The sequence below is a fragment of the Lycium barbarum genome, chromosome 2, assembly GCF_019175385.1.
Source record: "Lycium barbarum isolate Lr01 chromosome 2, ASM1917538v2, whole genome shotgun sequence".
NCBI classification, from domain to species: domain Eukaryota; kingdom Viridiplantae; phylum Streptophyta; class Magnoliopsida; order Solanales; family Solanaceae; genus Lycium; species Lycium barbarum.
In genome coordinates, this window is record NC_083338.1 from 153,561,364 (window position 1) to 153,584,804 (window position 23,441).

General features: G+C 37.5%; 1 protein-coding gene and 1 long non-coding RNA gene across 16 annotated transcripts; one reads left to right on the top strand and one right to left on the bottom strand.

The window, feature by feature from the left end:
* Window positions 1–1,130: 1,130 nt before the first annotated feature.
* On the top strand, window positions 1,131–19,525 carry LOC132628286 (uncharacterized). 15 transcript variants are annotated; one of them, XR_009578114.1, is made up of 10 exons: window positions 1,131–1,460; window positions 1,624–2,000; window positions 2,163–2,220; window positions 2,893–2,982; window positions 3,578–5,250; window positions 10,006–10,072; window positions 10,709–10,816; window positions 13,727–13,920; window positions 17,930–17,980; window positions 19,227–19,525. It is a non-coding gene; the product is annotated as an uncharacterized LOC132628286 (long non-coding RNA). The 15 variants fall into 15 exon arrangements; XR_009578116.1 differs by lacking the exon at window positions 17,930–17,980; XR_009578115.1 differs by lacking the exon at window positions 13,727–13,920.
* A 9-nt stretch (window positions 19,526–19,534) lies between these two features.
* Window positions 19,535–20,763, bottom strand: LOC132629179 (uncharacterized). Its single transcript, XM_060344906.1, has 2 exons — window positions 19,720–20,763; window positions 19,535–19,540 (listed from the first exon to the last, which is right to left on the bottom strand). Exons 1-2 carry the CDS (start codon window positions 20,761–20,763, stop codon window positions 19,535–19,537), a joined length of 1,050 nt encoding a protein of 349 aa, XP_060200889.1.
* Window positions 20,764–23,441: the final 2,678 nt, after the last annotated feature.

Genomic DNA, 23,441 nt, shown 5'->3' on the forward strand with positions numbered 1-23,441 from the left:
TCCTCCGTCAAAGTTTGGGGTCAAATTTGCCCTCCCGTTAGGATACTTGATAAATTTACCCTTATTTGGATGGAAGTTTGACTTGGACTTCACAACACAAAAAAATTAGCCACGTAGGCTCCACGATCCATGGAGGATCCCATACCCAATTCAATCCACTAAAACCACTGTCTTCGCTTTGAATAATGAACGTAAAAGACTATGCAGTCTTAGCATTGATCATGAAGAAAAAGAGAGTGGAAATCAAGAACACAACAATGGAGAAGAAGCAAAGGATGAAACAGAGCTACTATGTGACAAGTCATTCTGTGAAATTGTGAAGAAAGAAGTTATTATCTCTGATGCTTCTTCCACTTATTGCACTGTATTCACATTGGATGGACGTAAAAGATTAAGCAGTCCTAGTACTGATGAAGGAAATGGAATAGAGGTTGTTTCTGATGTGACTAAATTACACAGATTTAATGAAGGCGAAGGGCAAAAAGAGCATTATGGGCAGAATGGAAATGTAGAATCTAAACTGGATGAAGAAAAAGAGAATGGAAATCAAGAAAACAACAATGGTGAAGAAGATATAAAACAAGAAGATGAAACCGAAGAAACAGAGGATGGGATCCTACGTGGAGCCTACGTGGATCCACGTGACTAATTTTTTTGTGTTATGAAGTCCAAGTCATACTTTCATTCATATAAAGATAAATTTATCAAAAATTCTAATGGAGAGGACAAATTTAATCCCAAATTTTAATGAAAAATAAATTTAAACTATAAAGTATACTTAGAGGATAAATTTGATCCTTTTTCCATTTAAGATATCAAAATTGTATATTAAGTATGAGTTGAAATCAGGTTTAAACGGCTCCTAAGTCCTAAAAACACTTAAATTGGGAGAGAGAAAGTAATATTTTATTGGTGAGGTCTTTGGAGTAGAATGATTAATCTATTTTTAGACTTTCTTGCTTTTTCTCCCGCCAACCAAAACATCAACATCGGTTCAGATTTTTCCATAGACAAGACCTCTCCCATGATAGGCTATTAGACCTACTTCATTTATTACTCCATCTGTTTCAATTTATATGAATCATTTTATTGAGCACGAAATTTAAAAAAAAAAAAAATTTATAATTTTAAATGAGTTATATATGTTTTATGTGATTATAAATCATTTTATAAAAATAAAGTGTTTTTAAATATAAAAAAAGATATTTTTTTATATGACAAGAGCACTCACTGATCACTAGCTAGAGTTAGAAGATAGATATACTTCTCATTTAGAACTAGTGCTAAAGTCTTTCATTACTACAAGAGCAATACAGTTCTACATCTCATATGGTGGAGACAGGAATAAGCGCCTTTGAGGTTGTACTACTTTAGCAGTTTAGCTTGCCCACAATTATTGTTATTTCTTTAGGACCGATGCATTCTCAGCGAGTTGCAGAAATCAGAAGGTGCAAGGCGTGGTTGGTTTCTTCTTAAACTATCTATGATCTATCGACCACCAACTAATGGCCAACTAAAAGTTTCTCTGGCTGCTCGGTTGCTGCAAAGTTAACATTTCTATTCTCTTGCAGCTGACATTACATCTATTGTTAAGTGGCTCACTTTCCTGTCATAAACTTGCAGATGGATGGCTTTGTCTTGCCCCCTTTTGTATCAACATGTATCTTGAAGAATAAGTTTATAGCCAGGTTTGCTTAATAGCCACTTTGTCATCTATTTTTATTTGTTATATTATCATAAATATAGTAATATTCTTGAAGCTGGCACACTAGTGTGAAGAAGAAAGGAGGTGTTTTAGCCATTGAAGGAAATGATGCGCCTGTTATAGCTGATAATATCAGAATTGTTGAGAAGCAACCTGTCATGATTTTATAAGATTACACAAACTATATTCTCATGGTGATTAATGGGAGCCGAGGGAGTACTTTTATGCTGACTTTTAGATGTCTAAGAGTTATACAAACTATACTATCATGAGGATTTGTCCAATCTGGTAATAGGTATGACTTTGTTGCTTCGAGCATCTTTTCTGAAGTTGAGTACTTGGTATAGTTAGTTTGTCCATAATTAAAATGAGGGTGTATCCCCATTTTCATTTTTTGAGCCGCATTATGTTTGCTAGTAGTATATTGATTGCCACTGACATTTATTTTTTTATTTAGAGAAAGAAACCACGGATGGACAGATTGGAAGTGCTGCACAAGCTGGCATCTCGGCCAGGTTTGTCTGCTAAGATCTTTTAAGCTATTGCTGATCTACTAACTACGGAATTGCAAAGACTAAATGTGAAAGGTTGCTTCACATATCAATTGGATGACTTCAATTTCATTTTCTGGTTCTGTAGACTCTTCTGCTTTTAGTATAACCTGCACCCTTTATCCGTTATCTGGTAGAGCTTTGTGGCACCAAATTTATGATTACCTTCCAGTCATAAACTATCTATGTTTTCTGTGATAACATAGGAGTGTAAATTGATTTTGCCTTCTCAATATATCTGTCATAACTAATTACTCCATAGACTTCATTAGTGGTGAAGTCCTGTTACCAAACTCGCTCCTCTGTCCTCACTTATCCCAAAGGAAAAGGGTATTTTGTGTCTTGATAAAACCTATTCAACTCAAATCTGTATTTTTAGACACGAGGAAACCCTTTTTTTTTTTTTTTTTTTTAAATATAGCTTAATGTTTTTGTATATCGTTTAAAACTTGAGGTGGACCTACTAACTTGTACTATTTGTCAACTGGCTTATTATCAGTTAAGACACCTCAGTGCTATATTGAGTGCAGGAAAGATTCAAGATATGAAATTTCCGCATGCGGATGGGCATTCATTTAACGGTACTTGTTCAATTCTCTTAATCAATGACGTACTTAGAGCTATCTATTATTGCAGGTATAAACAACTGGCGGGCTTCCAACTTCTATTGATGTGAATAATAGCTTTGGTGCACCAGCTACTATTGAAGATAGTTTGATATGGCAGGTAAGAAATGCAATGCTTTCATGTAATCATTGCTTTTTTGGAACATTAATTCGTTTTATTCTTAAAGGTTTTGCTTATTCTGTGCTTTCTTGTTTCTAAAACCTACTTGCCACATAAGGATAGCTATCATTATCAGAATCTGAAACATATAAGAGCGATTTCCTGTAACATAACTTACTTCCTTACTTTGATATGACAACCTACAAAATTTTATGAATGTGTATGTAGTTATGTACATGTTAGTTATGCATATATTGTTGGTGCGGGATTCATTTGAGTGATGACATGACATGGTAATACTCCTAAAGTATCCATCTGGACATTGACGCACATTTTAAGTTTGGAGTGATTAGGTGCCGAGTTCTTTTTTGTATATCGGTTCCTATATTGTTAATCTAAGAAAAAAGACACCGGTCCTTTATAATATCAGTCCTTTCAACGCTTGTGTTTATATGTAATTGTCCTATCTTCTAAATTCGTCTGTTTGTTTTTGTTTCTAATTGATGTTGTTTTCCTGAACATGAGAGCAAAAATAGAAATAGAATGAAATATGCATTTATTTTTATTACTTTTTGACTCTTTTTTCTCTCTCTAGAGGCTCTGGCAATTAAAGGGAGGGAGGTGAAATTTTATGCTCATTATATCAAGGAGATAAAGAGTTTGTCATGATAAGGTTCATCATCTACAAATACATTTGTCCATTTACATTCCCTCTTCCACCATTTTTTTCTTCCTTCAAAATGCGCTAATGAGGTGTTTTTTTTAAGTCAGCTGTGCAACTCGAGATGCTAAGAGCTTACATAGAGCAGTTGAGCACTTCTATGTGAAGGAATCCTGTGTCCATTAATGTATTCTCTGTGGTTTTTACAGATAAAATAACTTCCCGAAAGTACTCTACTAATTCGTATATTCACAGTTCATACATAGTATAGCATGTGTGAAAAAGAGTCCTATAAAATATACTAAGGTTGCTTACATCTCATGAAACCTTTTAAATTAACCCTGCTTCTCCTCTTTAAAGACAGAATCCTCCCTTGCCACCTCTTCATTGGTATCAATATAGTGGTAACATTGCTTAAAATGAAATTCCTCTTCCTTACCACAAAGTTGGCATCCCTGATAATTTAGGGGACAATTCTTGCATTTGATTGTTGTGATAGGAAAACACTCTTCCCTTTATTAACGCTTTGTCCTAGAATCTTCTCATACATGTGAAATATCTTTTTAACTAACCATGTAGTTCACTAGTGTTCGCTGTCAATTTTATGATGGGTAGAATAATATTGGTAATATGGATTCTGATTTACTAGAAAGAAGGAAATATTGAGAATATGAATGTTTGCTAAATGAATTAATGCCACTTTTCAATACCAAGGTTTTGTTTGATATTGACATCTAGATGTATGTAAAGGTCCGAATTTAGTCTAGGAATAACATTGATAGGCTTGTGCGCACGAGCCAAAAATATGATATGCTGTTACAAAACTTGTAATATCGAGTTAAACCTGCAACTTCCCCTTGCAATGGTGGAGATAGGCAGGACGGATAGTGGACAAGGGGTGATTGGTTGCTCAATCCTTCGAAGTTGAACTCGCCGGAGTTCACAATAACACTCTCACTAGAGTTCAGGTTTTGTCTTGCTCAGCTCTTCCCTGCTGGTTAATATTCAGGACTTTATGAACTTAAGTAGAATATGGCCGTAGAGGGTTTATGAGGAGTGTTACAGAATGTATATGGATATTATTCTTAGTAATGTACATAGGATAATTAGGCAGCAAATTTGTAGGAATCAGTCTTTATTTTCTTTCCTAAGTTAGAACCTAATGTATTGTATTTATACCTCATTTACTTGTTGGAATACTTCATCTTCTTCAATTCAATTACATGGTATCAAAGCCTATAGGCTCCTCGATCCTGTTTTGGCCTGGTTTCAAAAGGCAAGCTCGATCTTGTTTTGTTGCCTTGCAGAAAGAGGTTCGAATTTTGGATCAATCACTTTAAAGTGGCCATTGTGTCACTGCCACCATAGTAGGAGGCGTATCATCCTTTCCGGCCGGACCACCCTTCAACGGCAACTTGGTGTGAAGCGAGTGGCCTTCACGTGCCATTTGAACCTCGCCTGTTTGTCACGTGCCGCCGTGCGTAGGCGCATGCTCCGATAGAATCTTTTGGGAATTGGATTTCCGGTGTTGGATCTTCGTTGCCGGCTTACCCCAAGTTTCATCTGGTGTTGAAACACTATTTGGAGGGTTTCTTCGTCACTTCCAGGTTTATTATTTTTTTGTTTTTACTGTAGCTTCTGGATTCAGATCCGGTATCTGTTTGGCTCTTCTTCGACTGCTGATTTCTTCTTAGAATCGAATTATTCTTGTTTTGTGGCTGCTTCTCTTTATTGCTGTTTTTTTTTTTTTTTTTTTGGGGGATCTGGTAGTTGACTCTCAGCTTCATTATTTTGTTGGGTTATTTGTCTCCTGCTAATTTCTTGGAATCTGATATTATTGAAGACCTTATGAAGCTTGTCCATTCTTAAGTATTTGATTGTGTTCGCTGGTTTCTATATTGACTTTGGGTATTTAAGTTGGGAATATTACTGTAAACAATTAGAAAGGAGGAAATATGGCTATGAATCAGTAGGGTAAGACAATTTTGGTTTCAGCAGATGAGTTTGAAGAATTCTCTCAATATCGAAAATCCATAAAAGAATTCACTATCCTTGGTGATTCAAGAAATGCATGCCTTATCTCCTCTTCGGATAATTGATTGATTAATTCAGGTGCTACAGCTCACATGACAGGTAATCCTAATATATTTTCTACCTTTCGATCATACAAAGCACCCTCTCATGTAATGGTAGCTGATGGGTCAACATGTAACATTGTGGGATTTGGGACTGTCAAACCAACCTCCTTTATTACCTTGTCATCTGTATTACATCTGCCGAAGTTGGCCTTTAATTTGATTTCTGTGAGTAAACTTACCAGAGACCTTAAGTGTTATATTGTCTGTTTCGTAATCCGAAGCATAAGTTTATTGGTAAAGGACATGTATTTGATCATATGTATATTCTTGATGAATATGAGCCTCGGGTTGCTGCCTACTCAGGTGTCATGTCTCCATTTAAAGCACATTGTCAATTGGAACATCCTTATTTACCTATGTTGTAAGGAGCTTTGTAATGCCAATAGTGAAAATCCATCACAAGACGTTGGGGAATGAACCTATCTAACTGTATTTCACAAAAGTAGCATTTAAAGACTTAAAGTCCAACTAACAGCAACTCAAAAAATCAAAGTAATTTCATATAAATATATAAACAAATTTAACGCTGCCACTTTAAAAACAGTGAAATTAATCATTTGAATAGCACACAAAACAAGATGACATGATGCAGAGTGCTGAAAATTCATCTGTACGTGGTAAAACACGTTAGCCAAAATTTTCCATTCTTGATTCCTCTTCATGCGCCGAACTGCTAAAACAAGCTTATATACCTTAATTTTCTTCACACTTTTGCTCTTTTGCGCTTTTAATGGGTTGCTTTACTTTTCTTTATTATTCTTTTTAGCTAGATCACTACCTGAAAATTTTGTTCATCTAAAAAACTAGTACATGGTATATGAGAATGGATAAACTATTCATCTCACAATATGCAGTAGAAAAAATCTTATGCATTTAAAGTTTGGGACCATCCTGTTGGAAAATTGCATGACATGTGATGTAAATTCTATTTACTTGTATAGTTTTTTTTTTTTTTTTCACTCTCCTGTTTCCGCCATTTAATTTGTGCTTTTATTTTGGATGTGTATATGTGAGATTTATTGATTATCTCACAAATTAATACCAAAGTGATTTAAATGATTTGCCTTTGACTTTCCAGATTGATGATTTATGTGTTTTTTTTTTTTTTTTGGATTTTTTGTAGTTGTCACCGCTTGTACTTTAAACTTTTGGTTTGTTAAACCAATATAGTTTACATCTTATGAGATATGAAAAATATAGATTTTCTTTTTAGTGGAAACATACTTATCTGACCTATCTTCTAATTGGTATAGAGGGAGGTGAATTTTTTGCTCGTTATACCAAGGTGACCAAGTGTTGGCTATTGCAAGGTTCAACATCTACAAATACATCTTTCCATCTTAATCTTACCTTTTAAACAGTTTTTTTTCTTCCTCGAAAATGCACCAATTAGTCGTTTTATAATTTATGATCTAAAGTCTTAGAGGATTTGAAGATCGCCTTTGCAAAATGAGATGTTCACAGATTACATGGAACTGTTGAGAACTTCTACGTGAAGGAATCCTATGTCATTATTATATTCTCTGTAGATTTTACAGGTACAATAATCTGCCTAAGAATACTCTACCACTTCGTATAGTCGTAGTTCATCCATAGTATCACACGCGTGAATAGAGCATTATATAGTAAACTAAGGTTACTCATGTCTCAAGAAATCTTCTAAAATAACCCTGTATCTCATCTTTATGGGCAGAAGCCTTTGTTGCTATCAATGTGGTGGTAAATTCCGCAAAAACCATCTATGTTTTTTGTGATAAAATAAGAGTGTTAATAAATTGATTTTTGCCTTCTTACTTCTCAGTATATCAGCAATGGTGAAGTCCTGTTGCCAAGTTTGCTCTTCTGTGTCCTCAGTTATCCCAACTGAAATAGGGTCTTTCGTGTCTTTTATGTGATAAAACCTATTTAACTCAAGTTTGGTTTTTTAGACACGAGGAAAACACCATTTTCCTTTTTTCATATAGCTTACGTTTTACATCATTTAAAACTTGAGTTGGATTAATTAACTTGTACTATTTGTCAATTGCCTTATTATCAGTTAAGACACCTCAATGCTATATTGAGTGTAGGAAAGATTCAAGATATGAATGTTCCTTTTCTTGATTTCACTTTAAGCATAATATGTAAAATGCAGTTTCTTTTAGAATTCATGATCTGACACTGACATTCTTGTTCTGCTTATATTTGCTTCTTTTGGCTGGATACCTGTAACATCCCGTAAATTTGGGTTAGGTGTGAATATGTAAAAATCTAGTGTTAAGATGATATTATACCTATACGAATCCATTCTTGATGAATTCGGGTGGAAGGCGGTCATTTTGAAGTCAAACCAACAATTGAAGTTCTTAAGGGCTCTTAACTTTGCCTAAGTTTTGGTAGGTCTGTCTTCTGGACGATTTTCATGAAAATGTGTTGCGAATTTGGAAAAACTTTCTAGATGAAAGTTGTATATCTTTGAAATAGTTTTCTAACGGTAGGTCGCCCAGCCTGAGAAAAGCTATGTACAAAAAGTTTATGTCCGTTTTACTGAAGGGCACAAAAGCTGGAGATTTCGCCCAATATACGCCCAGAAAGTACGGGCCGTACTTTAAAGTACGGGACGTGCTTTTGGACGTACTTCTTCCGTTCTTCACTGGTCTTGGCAGCCTAAATACGGGCTACAAGTACGGGACGTACTTCAAAGTATGGGACGTACTTTGTAGGCCGTATTTTCTCTATTTCTGGCAGAAAATTGGGTTTAAAATGGGTATGATCTTATTTTGTTCCCATTCTTTTTTATCCTTCCAAACCCTAAGCACGAAAATCATCTCTCCAAGTCTTCAAATCAAAGGTAAGAACACCTTTAATATTACTAATCTATTCTAACATCAAACTTATGATTCTTGTGATCAAAACCTAGGGTTTGCAGCATAATTCTTCCTAAAGTGATTTAAGCTAGATTGTGGGTGTTCTTCATTAGGAAAGTGAATTGTTAAACTTTGTTTAACACATTAAGGTATGTCTCCCTTTTAAAAATTGGTTTGGGATGTATGTCTCTTTTGAAAATCATTTTTGACTATAAGGATGATTTGTATGTCTCTTTAAAAATAAAATCCTTTTTGAATATAAAGGTAATTCATATGTCTCTTTTACAAACTCTCTTAAAAGATTGATTCTTTATAGAAGCATGTTTTGAATGATATGATGAATCGGTTTTACATTCTTGAAATCTATTACATGCTTTGATTAATGGTTAATGTGCGTGAGGGGACGAGCCCACATTGAACCTAGATTGTAACAAACCCTATATATGTATAAGGTATTATGAATGTTTTCCTCTATGAGAGATGCTTAATGATGATGGTTAATTGTTGGTATTGATGAATTTACAAAGGAACTATGACAAAGTAATCTTGTTTAAAGAAGTGGAAACGTTTTCATGATTATCTATGAAATTATGAATTTTCATAATGGCATAATGAGCTTTAATGCTATTTGATGGTGTGACTACTTTGAGACAAATTATGAATCAGCTTCTATGCTATGAACTTTGTTGTTGTGTTTGGCCTAGCTACTCGGGAGGAAGGGTAGCCACTATGGATCCTAGTGTGTTAATTGCCTAGCCATTCGGGAGGAAGAGTGATCACTATCGGGTTCGCTACTCAGGGTGTGATTTATGCCTAGCTATTCGGGAGGAAGGATAGCCACTGCTGGGTTCGCTACCCGGGGTGTGATTTATGCCTAGCTATTTGAGAGGAAGGATAGCCACCGCGTACTACATAGTCCGGTGTGATTTATGCCTAGCTATTCGGGAGGAAGGATAGTCACCGAGAATTATATGTTCCGGTGTGGTGCGCTATGCGCGATATGATTGATTCTTGGGCCTGTATTGGCATGTGTGATATTCTTATTCTCTCATGGAACTGTTGTTGACAATCATGATCAATTTGGAAGGCATAATTGAAAGTTATAAATTGACAAAAAGGCTTCGTAATCGGTTTTGATAATTCTTATTGAGATACACATGCTGAATACCTATTTTTATATTGATTAATGGCTTTGTAAACTGTTTAACAAATGATATTAAGAATCACAATGTGGAATGACTGTTTTTATACTATCCTTTCAGAACTGATTTATTTATGTATTATTATATTTTATTTTTGTAATACTTGTTGTCCCCGAGGCACTCACTGAGTACGAAAGTACTCAGGCATACCATTGCTATTTTTGATGGTATGTTAGGTAACAGAGAAGAGCAGGTTCGTGATACTCTCGACACTTAGGAGAACTTGCTGCTGCTGTTAATTTGGTGAGCCCACATCCTTGTTCGTGGGACACTTCCTGTTTCATTTAATATTCTAGATTTCCGGGTTGTGTCCCGAAGTTAGATGATTGTTTTATCTCTTAGAAGCTCCATAGATAGTTGTCAGAATTGTGAATAGATTGTTAAAGTCTCGTACGACTTAATGGGGGTTTGCCACGTTTATGACTATTTACTTATATTAGACTTCCGCTGACCTTATTTCATAATTATGATCCTGATATATGCAGTTACTTATAACTTTGTTTAATTTAATAAGGAAAGATTATTAAAAAGGAACTTGATGTTACATTTATTTTATAAACTATTAGAGGCGAATATTGAACCTGGCGGGTTCAAGTATTATTATTGTGTTGTTTAGGTTCTTCCGATGTTGTTCATAACATCGGATGCCGGTCACGTCTAGGGTGAGTTTTGGGGCGTGACAATACCAAGTTGAAGCTAGAGATGCTACATTTTCAGCCTTGGCATATGTGTCTAAGATATTTATGCTACTGTAAGTTTTGCATTCTGAGTGGAAAGTAACTTGTCCAGGATGCTGTGTTTTGCATAGGCCTCCTAATTATTTTTCTTTTGCTCTTTATTTTTATACTTCTTTCTCATCTTTTCCCTTATGATTCTCAGCTGGCCTCCAAGTAAGAAAGGGACATCTGCAAAATATGGTATAAGTAAGACGGGTGACGGCGCTTCTCAGTTTAAACATCTGAGTCTTTTGAAGTTGAAGATGTTGAGGTGATAACTGTTATTTTCACCTAAATTTAACTTTTGTCTTAGCATTCAGGCCATGAAACTTCTTACTATGTTTGGTGAAGCTGTGGGTCTAGGTTTCAGGTTTGAGAGTCAAGTTTTGTACATGTATTGCTTCTTAGTTTTACTTCATGTTATGAAATACTGATATTTATATTACGTTATTGTAGTACAGTGACTTCATGTTTTTTTAAAAAAAAAATAAAGTCTACTAGGCATGATGCCTAGGGCTGATTTATATATTTTTCTCAAAACAAATCACAAAGTCTTACAAATGTAGCCACAGCTAATGAAAACTGTATGAATTAAACTAATGACCAAATTAAGACTTATAATACCAAAGTTGCTAATAAGTAAACCAAAATAACTAAAAATTGATAGAAATGATAATAGTGTGAAACAGTTTTTTGACTAAAAATAAGCTAAAAAGATGATCCTAGGCAGTGCAGTTTTTGCCATAACTGCACTGTTATTGCCAAGAGTTGCATGCATAGCCTCTTGGAGTGTAACTTGTATCCTTGATGTGTGTAGAATATAATGCATTTCCCAAATTAGCCTCCTGTTGCAATCAATGGAAATGCAATAAACCAGTAGCAACTACTGCATCCATATAATAGCCCTAAGTATACTTTCCAAGAATTGTCAATCCCTCAGTAGGATGAGCACATAGTGCTAATACTACACACTGAGGGAAAGACAATAAATGGATCATCTATGACATTGTATTGACTCTTAAGTACCCTGTATGGCAGGTGTGTTTCATAACATGCTTCCTGATATGTTCTAGTTGATGTAGCATTGCGGCAATTTAGAAAACTGTAGAACCAATTTGTATTCTTTGCAAGCTTGAGAATTATGATGTTGATCATCATTGTATCAACTTCTAGCATGTACTAAGCCTGTTTTTTCCGAACCTGTATCCATTTTGCATTCCCTGAAAACCAGCAAACCAATGACACACAAACATGTACAGTATGAGCACATATTTTTGTATCCAAATTATACTGTAGTCCCATATCCTTTCTTATGCAGTATTTGTTATTTCCTGCACCTATTGTATCAATAGAACTGTAGTAGTTAAACCAACATTGTACTAAGTCATATCCTATGTAATTAGGATCATTAGTACAAATAGCACCAAGATCTATCTTCAATACAACTCCAGTATTTCCCATGTCATTTCCTCTATGAGTAGGATCAATAGGATGTAGGATTAGATCAAATTTGAGCATAGTATGTACCAAATCATTTCCCAGATAAATAGGATCAGTGGCACAAACAAGCTTCCAAACCAGCAAAAAAGAAACCAGTGTTAAGAGTAAAAAATTACCACATGCTCTCCTCCCATAGGATTTGAGCATGATGATAAGATTTCCTTTCATACCATCCTCAAGAGTGAATGAGCAAATCTTTCTAACAACAACATCCTTTTTGCAAATTTTGAGCTTTCGCAAATTCCAAACCACAGCCTGCTGCCTGGTTTTCTCCATATAACACTTGTTCCCACCTTGTTAGAATTTAGGTTTCAGGGTTTAGGGTTTCAAGATTTTGAGTTTTGGGTTTCGAGTTTTTTTTTTTAGCAAATTCCACTAGGCTTGTAGGCCTAGGTCTGATTTTATAAATTTTCTCAAACCAACAAAATTAAAGAGTCTTTACAATGAGCGCCAAATGGCTAATAAAAGTGCAAGAACTAAATTAAAAGAACCAACCCAAGTCTTATATGATGACTTAAGTTGGCATTACAAATTGCTAAATTAAGAATATGATAATGGATTTAAACTTGAGTAAATTTGCATTGTGATGTTCTACTTGTTGACAACCAAATTGTGTCCCAAGTTTGCTCCCTTGATGCACAAATTGGCCAACCCTCCATGTATATCAGCTGTATACCAGTGTATATCAGCATTGCACTTGTGTTGCCTACAGCTGATGATTAAAAAAAAAAAAAAAAAACTGCTACTTAATGCAGCAATTGATCAAACCAGTTGTAGATCTCTTTGTGCTCAATGTAACTGTTTCCTTGCCATAAGTGCACTAGTGATATTAGTTGTGGCCTGGACTCTATGTCTTTCCCAATAATTCGGCCTTGCCTAAGGATACTACATTCTCTAAATATTGATAGTTCCTCAATAGGATGAGCATCCCGGGGTGCTAATACCACCCACTGTGGAACAAACAATAGATAGATCAAGAATGCATCTTTGTGTTTCAAGCAGTCCCAATAATAGCACAGTATACCATGTATGCCACTGATATATCTGTGTATATCATTATGTTGCTCATGTGAAATGTTCACGCTGCAGCTGTACAGTAAATCCCAGCTGTCGTATCTGCAGCAATGTTAAGTAATATAACACCCCCCCCCCCCCCCCCCCCCCTTTTTTTTTTCCTCTCTGAATTTTCTGCTGGATACTGCTCAAAGGAGTAGCTTACAGCATTTCAGCAAATTTGTGATCCCAGCCCTGTGAATTGTTGCTCTTAGCTGCTGCCAAGCCTTTTCCTTTTCTGCTGTCAGTTAGTCAAAGCAAGTAGCATTGCTTGCTGAAAGCAACACCATTTTTCCTTACAGTAGCTCACAGTACTTCCTCACTTCTGAAATGAAATGTTGCTCTTAGTTGCTTCACTAAGACTTTCCATTTGCTAGTGTGAATTGATTTCCTTTTGTCCCAGTTGCTGCCACATATGACCATCTGTATGTTTAGCTTTATACTCCAAGTAGTTCTGCATGTTCAGATAGCACTGCTGCAGATGATCCATGCTTGTGTGTTCTCTGTGTAGCCTTTCTACTCCTTTGCCAATGTGCTGCATCTTATGTGATGATGCAATCATCTTCCATCTTTCATGTCCTCCTTTTATCTTGTGAGTCCATGCTAAACCTGCGCATTCCCTGCCAAGGTACCTGTAAAACAGAAACCAGTGTGAGTAGTAAAGTGCCATCATGTTCTCCTCCCACGGGACTTGAACATGATGGCAATGATCCCTTCTCTCCACCTCAACACTCCTGTGTCTCCATATTCTGCTGATGTGGAAACCTCACAGCATCATTTCTGCTGATGTGCAAAGTTCTACACCAGCAGCCTGATTCAAAGGTACCTCCAGCCTTCTCTGCATTTTTTTTTTTTAAAACAAATTGCTGCATCTATTCCAAAGCAGTGTTGTACATTGAAGCTGTTACTTCAGATAGCCTTGCAGCCTTTATTTGAAGCTACAATATATAGATTTCTTGAACCTTGCAGTTGCACCTAACAGCCAGCTAGGTGCTGCACATAGCAATGCTATTTGCCTCTATGCAGCTGCAGATTTGTCTGCTGCATCTTGTGACAGCTGATGCATCTCTTTATTTTTACCCTGCCACCTGAAGTAGACAAGATCACACCAGGACAATCTTCTATCATCAGTTGTCATCAACTAAGTATCAGAATCTATGTTCAGTAAGTAGTTGTAGCCTGGCAGCAGTAAACCAGGCAGCTTCGTTGTTGTCCTCCAGGTGCTGCACATAGCAGTGCTGATTTCCACTCTGCAGCTTCATATCACCTGCTAAAACATGTGGCCATCTTCATAGAAGCTGTTACTAGGATAAGAAATAGCCTAAGTGAAGATGAACAAATTATGTGTGGGGTTTAGGGTTATTTTTATTTTAAATTCCGGTTATCCACCCATAACAGTTGTAAATGCATGGTTCCATCAATCTGTATCTTCACATCAAGCGTTTTCCACGAAAAAACCATATTTCCCATTTTGCCCCTGATCATGAAAAAACAGTCTTGATAGTCCAACCATCAGGTTCTCCATACAATATATTTGTAAATGATTGTATAAATCATTATCCCTCATCCTGGCTGCCTTTTCGACCTAAAAGACCATATTTCCCATTTTGCCCCTCATTAAGAGAATCGACGCTCCTACACATTGTCAAATTATCAGTAAAACCACCGATATCCTTCACACCAGATCGCAAAAGCCATCCCACTCTTGCTGCTGTACCTGTACAACATCTTTTTTTTTTTTTTTTTGGACTCAAAGCTGTTTCTCTGTATTGTCAATGTCACAGTAGGCTGAGTACAAAGTACTAATACCACACACCGTAACAAAGTCAATATCTAGATTAGTGACTGCTCAATGCTGTCCTTTAACTGATTTTTTTTTTATTATTATCAGTAGTAGGCTGAGTACAAAGCAGCACCCTTTTTTTTTTTTCTTTTTTTCTCTTCCTCCTGATTCCTGATTCACACCAGCAGTAAAATTTGTTCTTGTGATTTGTTCTTTTGAGTCAAACCTGATGCAGCAGAATTGCACCAGCAATATTGACTGCTACTGGTTGTAGTTTTAAACCAGTGCACTAGTGATCTGCAATATGAGTCCATGCTCCAAGGTACATGGTCCCATTGATGTGAGTGTTGGGGAGATTTCCTCCAAGCATCCTTGTATGCAAATGAAAAACATGTACATACAAACTGGCAGTAAATCAGTTCTGCAGGTACAACATATGGTACTTGTTTCCTCTTTCCCAACTTCTTCTCTTTTCTTTTCCTTGTTGTCTCATGTAAAGTCCAACTTTAGAGTCCCACCTGCAGGTCCATTATAGTACCAGTCTAGGCATTTGGAACTTGCATAACTGATGCACAGGATTCCTTTGATGAAGCCAAGATAGTCTGCTGAAACCAGCAACAAATTTTCTAGCCTCCTTTTGTTCTCTTGAGTCCATGCTAAACCTGCACTCTTCAAGTTACCAGGTACTGCACATTGCTGCTGTTTTTCATAGCTGATTCCTTGCAGTTGCACTTAGAAACCAACATCATTTCCACCTAGAGTTGTCCATGCTAGCCTCCCTTTGTACTCTTGAATCCATGTTGCAACTACAATTTCAGTGATGCAGTTTCACCCTTTTTTTTTTTTTTTAAATATCCCTCCTAGTGCACAGCAGCAATTTGATAGAGACCAGTAGTAGAGGAAGCTACTGCTGCTTTCCTATTGTAAATCCCATAGCCGTCTTCAGCTGCTCATTATCTCAGAAAATTCTTGTGTCCCTGCAGTCTATGATGCCTTTCTTTCAACCAGGTAAGTACATTCTCTACTTATTAACCAGTTCTCAGTAGGATGAGCATCCCGGGGTGCTAATACCACCAACTAAGAATAGCCTCTAAATAGAAAATGTATGCCTATGTTTATTCAAATTGCAATTAACAGAAACAACCTTGCAGCATTTAGCAATGCTGTTTCTGCAGCTACAGATCAGAAACAACCTTGCAGCATTTAGCAATGCTGTTTCTGCAGCTACAGATCAGTTGCTGGTTTTTTTTTTTTTTAATAATTTTTCCATCAAATTAATCAGAGTGCTAACTGCAGTCCAGCAAACCAAACTAGTAATCCATGGAATCACCATATTCTCCTCCCTAAGGACTTGAGTATGATAATACACCTTCCTCCACACTAGCTTATAAGCAGACATTAGTATCTCTTCTGAGTTCTGATTCTCAAATAGGGACATTGTAATTTGTCACTATTTAGAATCCTCCTACCCTTTGAATCAAGTTCTGTAAAAGAATGCACAACAACCTCTCCATGGTCGAGTGCAACATTAGCCAAGTGATCAGCTAATTGGTTACCCTCTCTCATAATATGCATGACCTGTACATTAGCATTGTCTATAATCTCTAGCAGTTCTTCAACAACCAATGCTATATTCCAAGGAGGCTTCCTGTTATATCCTGCATTTTCGAACGTCAAATTATTTGTAAGCTGAGGTGGGGCCCACACATCAATATTTTTTTTGGGACATGTGAAAAGTTATATGAATCGTATATGTAAAGTTAAACACAACCCGTGAAGGGCTCTGGGGCCAAATCAAAGTGGAAGCCCTCCAAACGAATATTTTTAAGAAAACATTTTCGGATGACCTGACTTGGAGGGGCAAAAACGGCATTATAAGTTTAGAATTTGGGAAAATGCCCAGATATAAAAGTTGTAGATAATTGAAATATCTTTCCAACGGTAGGTCGTGGGCTCCCAGGCGACGTCGGTACAAGGAGATATGGACATTTTAAGGCGGAAAGGTCAAGCTGGGCAGTGAAATGGGCCCAACCCGATTCCAATCCGGGTCAGGCCCATTTCCTTATTATTTAAGGGAGTTTTCAGCCTCCTCCACATTTCAGATCAGAAAAGATCCAGAAAATTCCATTAGAGAGAGAGAGAGAAAACTTCAAGGCTAAGAAGATCATTTTGATCAAAATCCGAGCTCCGAATCCCGAAGCTCATGAAGAGAAAAACGTTGTACGTTACGTTGCCTTCAATTTGAGATAAATATTAGTCTTGGGGGATGAAATTTTCGTGGTGGATCTTCTGATAAGGTATTTATAAAATTCCTTTTATGTTATTAAAGTGTTTATTTAGAGTTTTAACGAATTAGAACGGAGAAAACAACATCATAAACTCGTTTGTTGTTTTGTTGAAATTTATGGGTGAGGGGCTGTTTTAATTGAAATTGATGGACTGATTTGAATTAATATTTTGGTTGTTTTAATCATGGATTATGTGAGGAGAGTGAAGGACTTAATGGTTATTAAGTTGTTGTAGGAAAACATACAACTTTGTTATGGTTTATGTAAAAATGGAAATGAAAGTATCAAGAGGAAAATTATGATTATTGTGGATGAATTTGGAAGATGGAAATGTATAATGAACTTGTATGTTGAAGGTTAGGAAAAATTGGAAAAGTAGTGGCTTAATGGAAAGTTTGAATGTTCGCATACCTTATGAATATTGGGTGAAAATGGTATGGATGCTTCCGATGTATGTTGTAATGAATTTGGTGGGTGATGAATATCAAAATAACAAGTTTGGTTTGGAAATGTAAGTTTGAAACGAAAGATGTGTCGTTATGCCGAAACGATGGCTAGTGATGCCATAGTGTGTGTTTTAATGTCTGTTGTTGTTTTTGCTGTTGTTCTGGGTTGTTGTGTAGTGAATTGAGCCGAGCTAAGTCTCGGGGATGTCTTATATACAGAGGAAATGCTGCCGAAATTTCGGTAGGCAAACATGTGTTAAGTTGGATTATTGAAAAGTTTGAAACTAACAAATGGTAAACTTGACCATTTCTAGATTTTGGACGAGATTGGGATCGACGCCAAGCGAGCGTAAGGCGCTATCGAGGTATGTGAAGCATTTTCCTTTGTTCCTAGGCATGTTCTGGATGTGATAGGCTCGGCCGCGAGCCTTAAGTACGACTCCGTTCCCCGGAATTCGAGACGGAAAACCGCTCCAATTCCTTCAATTCAATTGAAGCTATTTTCTTACAAATTGCCTTTAAAGTGAATTTTTGTAAAAAACTCCCCTAAACGGAGTCGGAACACTTCCAAACGATTATGGATGACCTCATAAGGTCTATTAGCGATAATTTACATATGTTGCCTCGAGTTGGTCCGAGGCGGGCCCGCAAGGCCCGATATCTTCTGTAATACTTTAAATACATCCGTTTTGTCCGATTTTCTCAGAAACCATCTGAACTATTATTTTGATTATGATACAACTATTTTTATGAAATTCTTATAAAATAACTTCTGAACATCTGAGAATCCGATTCTGATAATAATATGTCGTGCCTTCCCAAGTAGGATATAGGCGCGTACTATGCATACTATCCGTATACTCTGATTTTGGCTCGCCGTTTGGCACCCTTTAGTCTGATTGAGTCTGTATGTGAGTCTGTATGTATGTGGTTTCCCATGGATCTGTTCGTGGCTGTCTCAATGCATTCCTTCACTGCGTCCCGGGCCAGGTTCTGTTATCGTGCATATTTCTCTGCATTGTTCACCGCGTCCCTCGGCGTACGGGCCGGGATCTGTATGTCTGTATGATACTATGATCTGTGTATGGGGATGGCGGCCAGGACGGCATATGATCTGATCTGATTCTGTCTGTCCACCGCGTCCCGTACTAAGAGGGCCGGGTTCTGTTTACCGCGCCCCCAGACAGGGCCGGGATCTGTATGTCTGTATGCATGTGCCATCAGTATGTATATAAGCACATGCCTCTGTATGATTCTGTATGATTCAGTATGACTCTGCACTACTCTGCATGCATAATTCTGTCAGGTATACTTCTGTCTGTCCGTCTGAACTACGACTATGTCTGTATGTCCGTATGGATTCTGATTCTGTATGTCCGTATGGATTCCGATTCTGTATGTCCGTATGGATTCTGATTCTGTCTGTCTGGACCATGATTATGTCCGTCTGTCGGGACTATGACTCTGTCTGTCCGGCTTATGAGCCAGTCTAGTATATTTATGCGCTTCCGGTCCAGATCATGATTATGTTTGATATATTTCTGCTTTACATACTCGGTACATTTTTGTACTGACCCCCGGTTCTTCGGGGGCTACGTTACATGCCCGCAGGTACAGGCGCACTCGGTGACACGCCGCCAGTCTAAGGCACAGGTTCTGCTATCTTGAAGAGCTCCTTTTGATTCGGAGCATGTACTTTGGTATATATATCTTCTGTTTTCCGTATGTTCTGTATGTATGGAAGTTCTGGGTACGGCGGGGCCCTGTCCCGTCATATGATTCTGTATGTCTGTAGAGGCCTGTAGATAGATGTGTGGGTTACGGGTTTCGTCTGTATGTTAGCCTTATCGGCTTATCTGTAAATGTCTGCATGTTCAGGTATATATATATGTTTGCGCGCGTGCCGTATCTGTATCGGCCTACTTCTGTAATATCCGTTTGAAAAGCAAAATCTATACGATACGAAATTCGGTCAGGTAGGTATGTACGGGTACCCAGCTAGGGTGCCAGTCGCGGCCCACGGGGTTGGGTCGTGACACTTCCACTCCCTATCCAAAATGTTCTTCATTAAGAGTGAGTTAGTCTCCATAATGAATGAGTAAACATGTTGAGATATACAGTATTTAGCAGCTTCGAGTAGTGCCATAGCTTCAGACTCAGTATTTGTTGCATCCTCCATTTCCTTTGCTCTAGCAAAAACCAAATCACCGGTATGATTCCTCACACAGAATGCAAAGGAACTCCTGCCAGGATTGCCCCTCGTAGCACCATCTGTATTACATTTCCACCACCCTTCAGGAGGCAAATACCACCAAACCTTTGTCACTTGTAATTTAGGGACAAATTGTTCCAGAATGTCAAGCCATCTATGAGGAATAATTCTGATACCTGGTTTCCTCAACCTTACCAGATGTTGAATGTTAGTTGAAGCTTGATATATGACTCTGCTAAAAGAAACTTTATTCCTATGCTTATCCCCGTTCCTCTTCTTCCACAGTTCCCACACAATAATATAAGGAATAGCATAGAATATAGGTTTCATTCTAGGTAACACATCAGCAGTCCACCATTTCACTATAACTTGATGCAAATGCATTCCTGAAATATTAATACCAGTAGCAGCACAAAAATATGACCACGTCCTCTGAGCAATTTCACATCTTAAGAATATGTGAGGAACAGTTTCTTCCTTAGGTGCCGCGCAACACGAACACATAGATGGCATGTGATATCCCCAACTCTGGATCACATCATCCAATGGCACTTTGAAATGCCACACCCTCCACATCAGGAATGCTATTTTAAAAGGCAATCCTTTCACCCATATCTTCTTGTAAACATCCCTTTTTTCACCCTTGCTTCTTATATACTCCCATGCAGATTTGACAGTGAAATCACCCTTAGTTTCAAGCATCCACCAAGGCCTGTCTAATTCATCCCCTCTGGCAGGTGGTTGAACATCGTTTAATATATATTCAGCAAGTTCTTCAGGCAAATTATTTCTGATTGCCACCTCATGCCACCTACCTTCTGTCACTACATCTGAGACATTATTAATATCCTCATTGCAGTGAAAATCAGCAGGTTTAAGGAAATAGAGAGGTCCTAAACCAGTCCAATTATCGAACCAGAACAGAGAAGACCCCATTCTAAGTTACCACCATATCTGATGATCAATCAAGTTTCTTGCTTGAAGCATTTTTCTCCATATACGTGAGCTTTCTTTCCATGGCACCAAAATAGGATTGCTCTTTTTCAGATATTTGTTGCTCATGAAAGAACTCCACAAAGATGGTTTGGTTATAAAATTCCACCATAACTTAGCAAACAATGCCATAGACATGTCACTAAGAGATCTGAAGCCCAAACCCCCTTCATCACAAGGCAAACAGACAGTGTCCCATCCTGTCCAATGTCTATTCCATTCCCCAATAGTGTTGCTCCAATAGAACTGAGCAAATATTTTATGCAGCTTCTCTATCACAAAGGAAGGTGGATCTACAGCAGATATCAAGTGCATTGGCATAGCCTGCAACACATGTTTCAATAGAACGACCCTTCCGCCAAATGATAACAGCTTCCCTTTCCATCCCTGGAGCCTGTTTCTCACCTTCGTAATGAGCTCTGAATAAAATGACATCTTACTTCTTGCATAGTAGATAGGGCAACCCAGATACATCAAAGGAAACTCCTTTCTTGCAATACCAGTAACTCGTTCTACCTTCCGAAACTCCTCCTCATCCACCCTATCGTGCAAATATACTGAACTTTTAGTCTTGTTTATCAATTGACCAGAAGCTTGCTCATATTCAGTCAAAACATTCATGATCAAACCCAGGGATATCTCACAGGCTGATGAGAAAATGATGGTATCATCTGCATAAGCTAAGTGATTAATTTTTGGACTCCACTTTGGCAAACCAAATCCAGTAAACCACAAATTGTTATGCAAAGCATTCAAACCCCTTGATAGCACTTCAGCAGCTAATATGAACAAAGTAGGCGACAAAGGATCACCTTGCTTAACGCCCCTAGTAGAGTGAAAGAAACCGTGAGGTTGTCCATTAATAAGCACAGAATACCAGTTATTTCCAATAATTTCATAAATCAGGCTTATAAAGCGCTCAGAAAAACCCATTTTCCTCAGAACATTTGTAAGGAAAGTCCATGACAAATTATCATAGGCCTTTGTCATGTCCAATTTCATTACGACATTAGGAACAATAGCATTGGCATTCTTCTTGCCCTTATTGGTTCTGAGTCTGATATCAGTGATTATTTCTTGGGTCAATAAAATATTCTCCACGATGCTTCTACCCCTCACAAATCCTGCTTGATTCTGTGATATCAAATCCGGCAACAGATGGACCATTCTCTCATGTACCACTCTGGAAAATATCTTGTTCACAAAGTTACTCAGACTAATAGGCCTCATGTCACTAAAAGTCTGAACATCTTTCTTTTTTGGCAGCAACACAAGATTAGTATGAGTAATGTATCTAGGCAGTTCAAAACCTCTGAAAAAGTCCCAAACCATGTTGAAAATATCATCCCCAATGATATCCCAGCATGCTTGGAAGAAAAGGCCTGTAAAACCATCAGGACCGCCTGCACTTGTGCTGTTTAAACCAAAAACGGCCTGTTTCACCTCTTCTTTCGTAGGAACTGCAACTAGTTCTTCATTCTGCTCATTAGTAATCATGGAAGGAACATGTTTCAGGATATCAAACTGTGTGGGAATCACAGTTTCATGAAATTGTGCCTGAAAAAACCCAACAGCCTCATCTGCAATCTCTTCGTCATTGTCAAGCCATTGCCCCTGCGAGTTCTGTATTCTTTTCAATTGTAGCATTTTTCTTCTGCCCTTCACATAAGCATGGAAGAATTTGGAATTCTTGTCACCATCTTGAAACCAAGACATTCCAGCTTTTTGCTTCCAAAATTCCTCCTCCAAATGCAATACTCTAGTAAGTTCTGCTTGCACTTTCATGAGTTTCTCCCTGTTAGCATAAGATGGATTTGACTCAAAGGGAGCTTCATGAGTTTTAATCACTTCCTCAAGGTTAGTGATCTGCTGAAAAATATCACCATAAGTGGACCTGCTCCATTGGGATAAAACATGTTTCATTTTCTTCAGCTTCACATTAAAGGTCCAAAAAGAATTAGCAACCACATCCATCTCCCAATTTTCTTTGACAACATCAATAAAAGTATCATGCTTAGTCCAGAAATTTAAGAATTTGAAATGTTTCTTGAATTTCTGGATCTCTTGTTTGCATTCCAGCAGCAAAGGAGAGTGATCTGAGCCACACTTGATAAAATGATTAATTTCCAAGCCTGGAAACAACTGTTGTAACTCAAAGTTACCCAAACACCTATCGAGCCTCTTGAATACACAATCATCTGCCCCTCTTCCATTCCACCAGGTAAAAACACTTCCCTTATACCCCAAATCAGTTAGATTACAAGATTGAATACAGTGCTTAAAATCTTCAACTTCATTCAGAGACACAGGTAAACCTCCATACTTCTCCTCTTCATCAGTGATGACATTAAAGTCACCCCCCACTAACCATGGAATTGTCATATCAGAAGTAAGATTATACAGAGAATCCCAGAGTTCAATTCTTTCTATCCTATCACACTTAGCATAAACCAAGGTGACAACCAATTCCATATCTACATCCCAGTTGAATAATTTCAGTGTAAGCTGCTGGACTGTGTCCATCAAGACTGTTACTTCATACTCTTCATCAACAAAGGCCCAAATTTTGCCAGAAACATTGCAAATAGCAGTCTCTAGCCCCAACCTTCTTCTGTAACTTT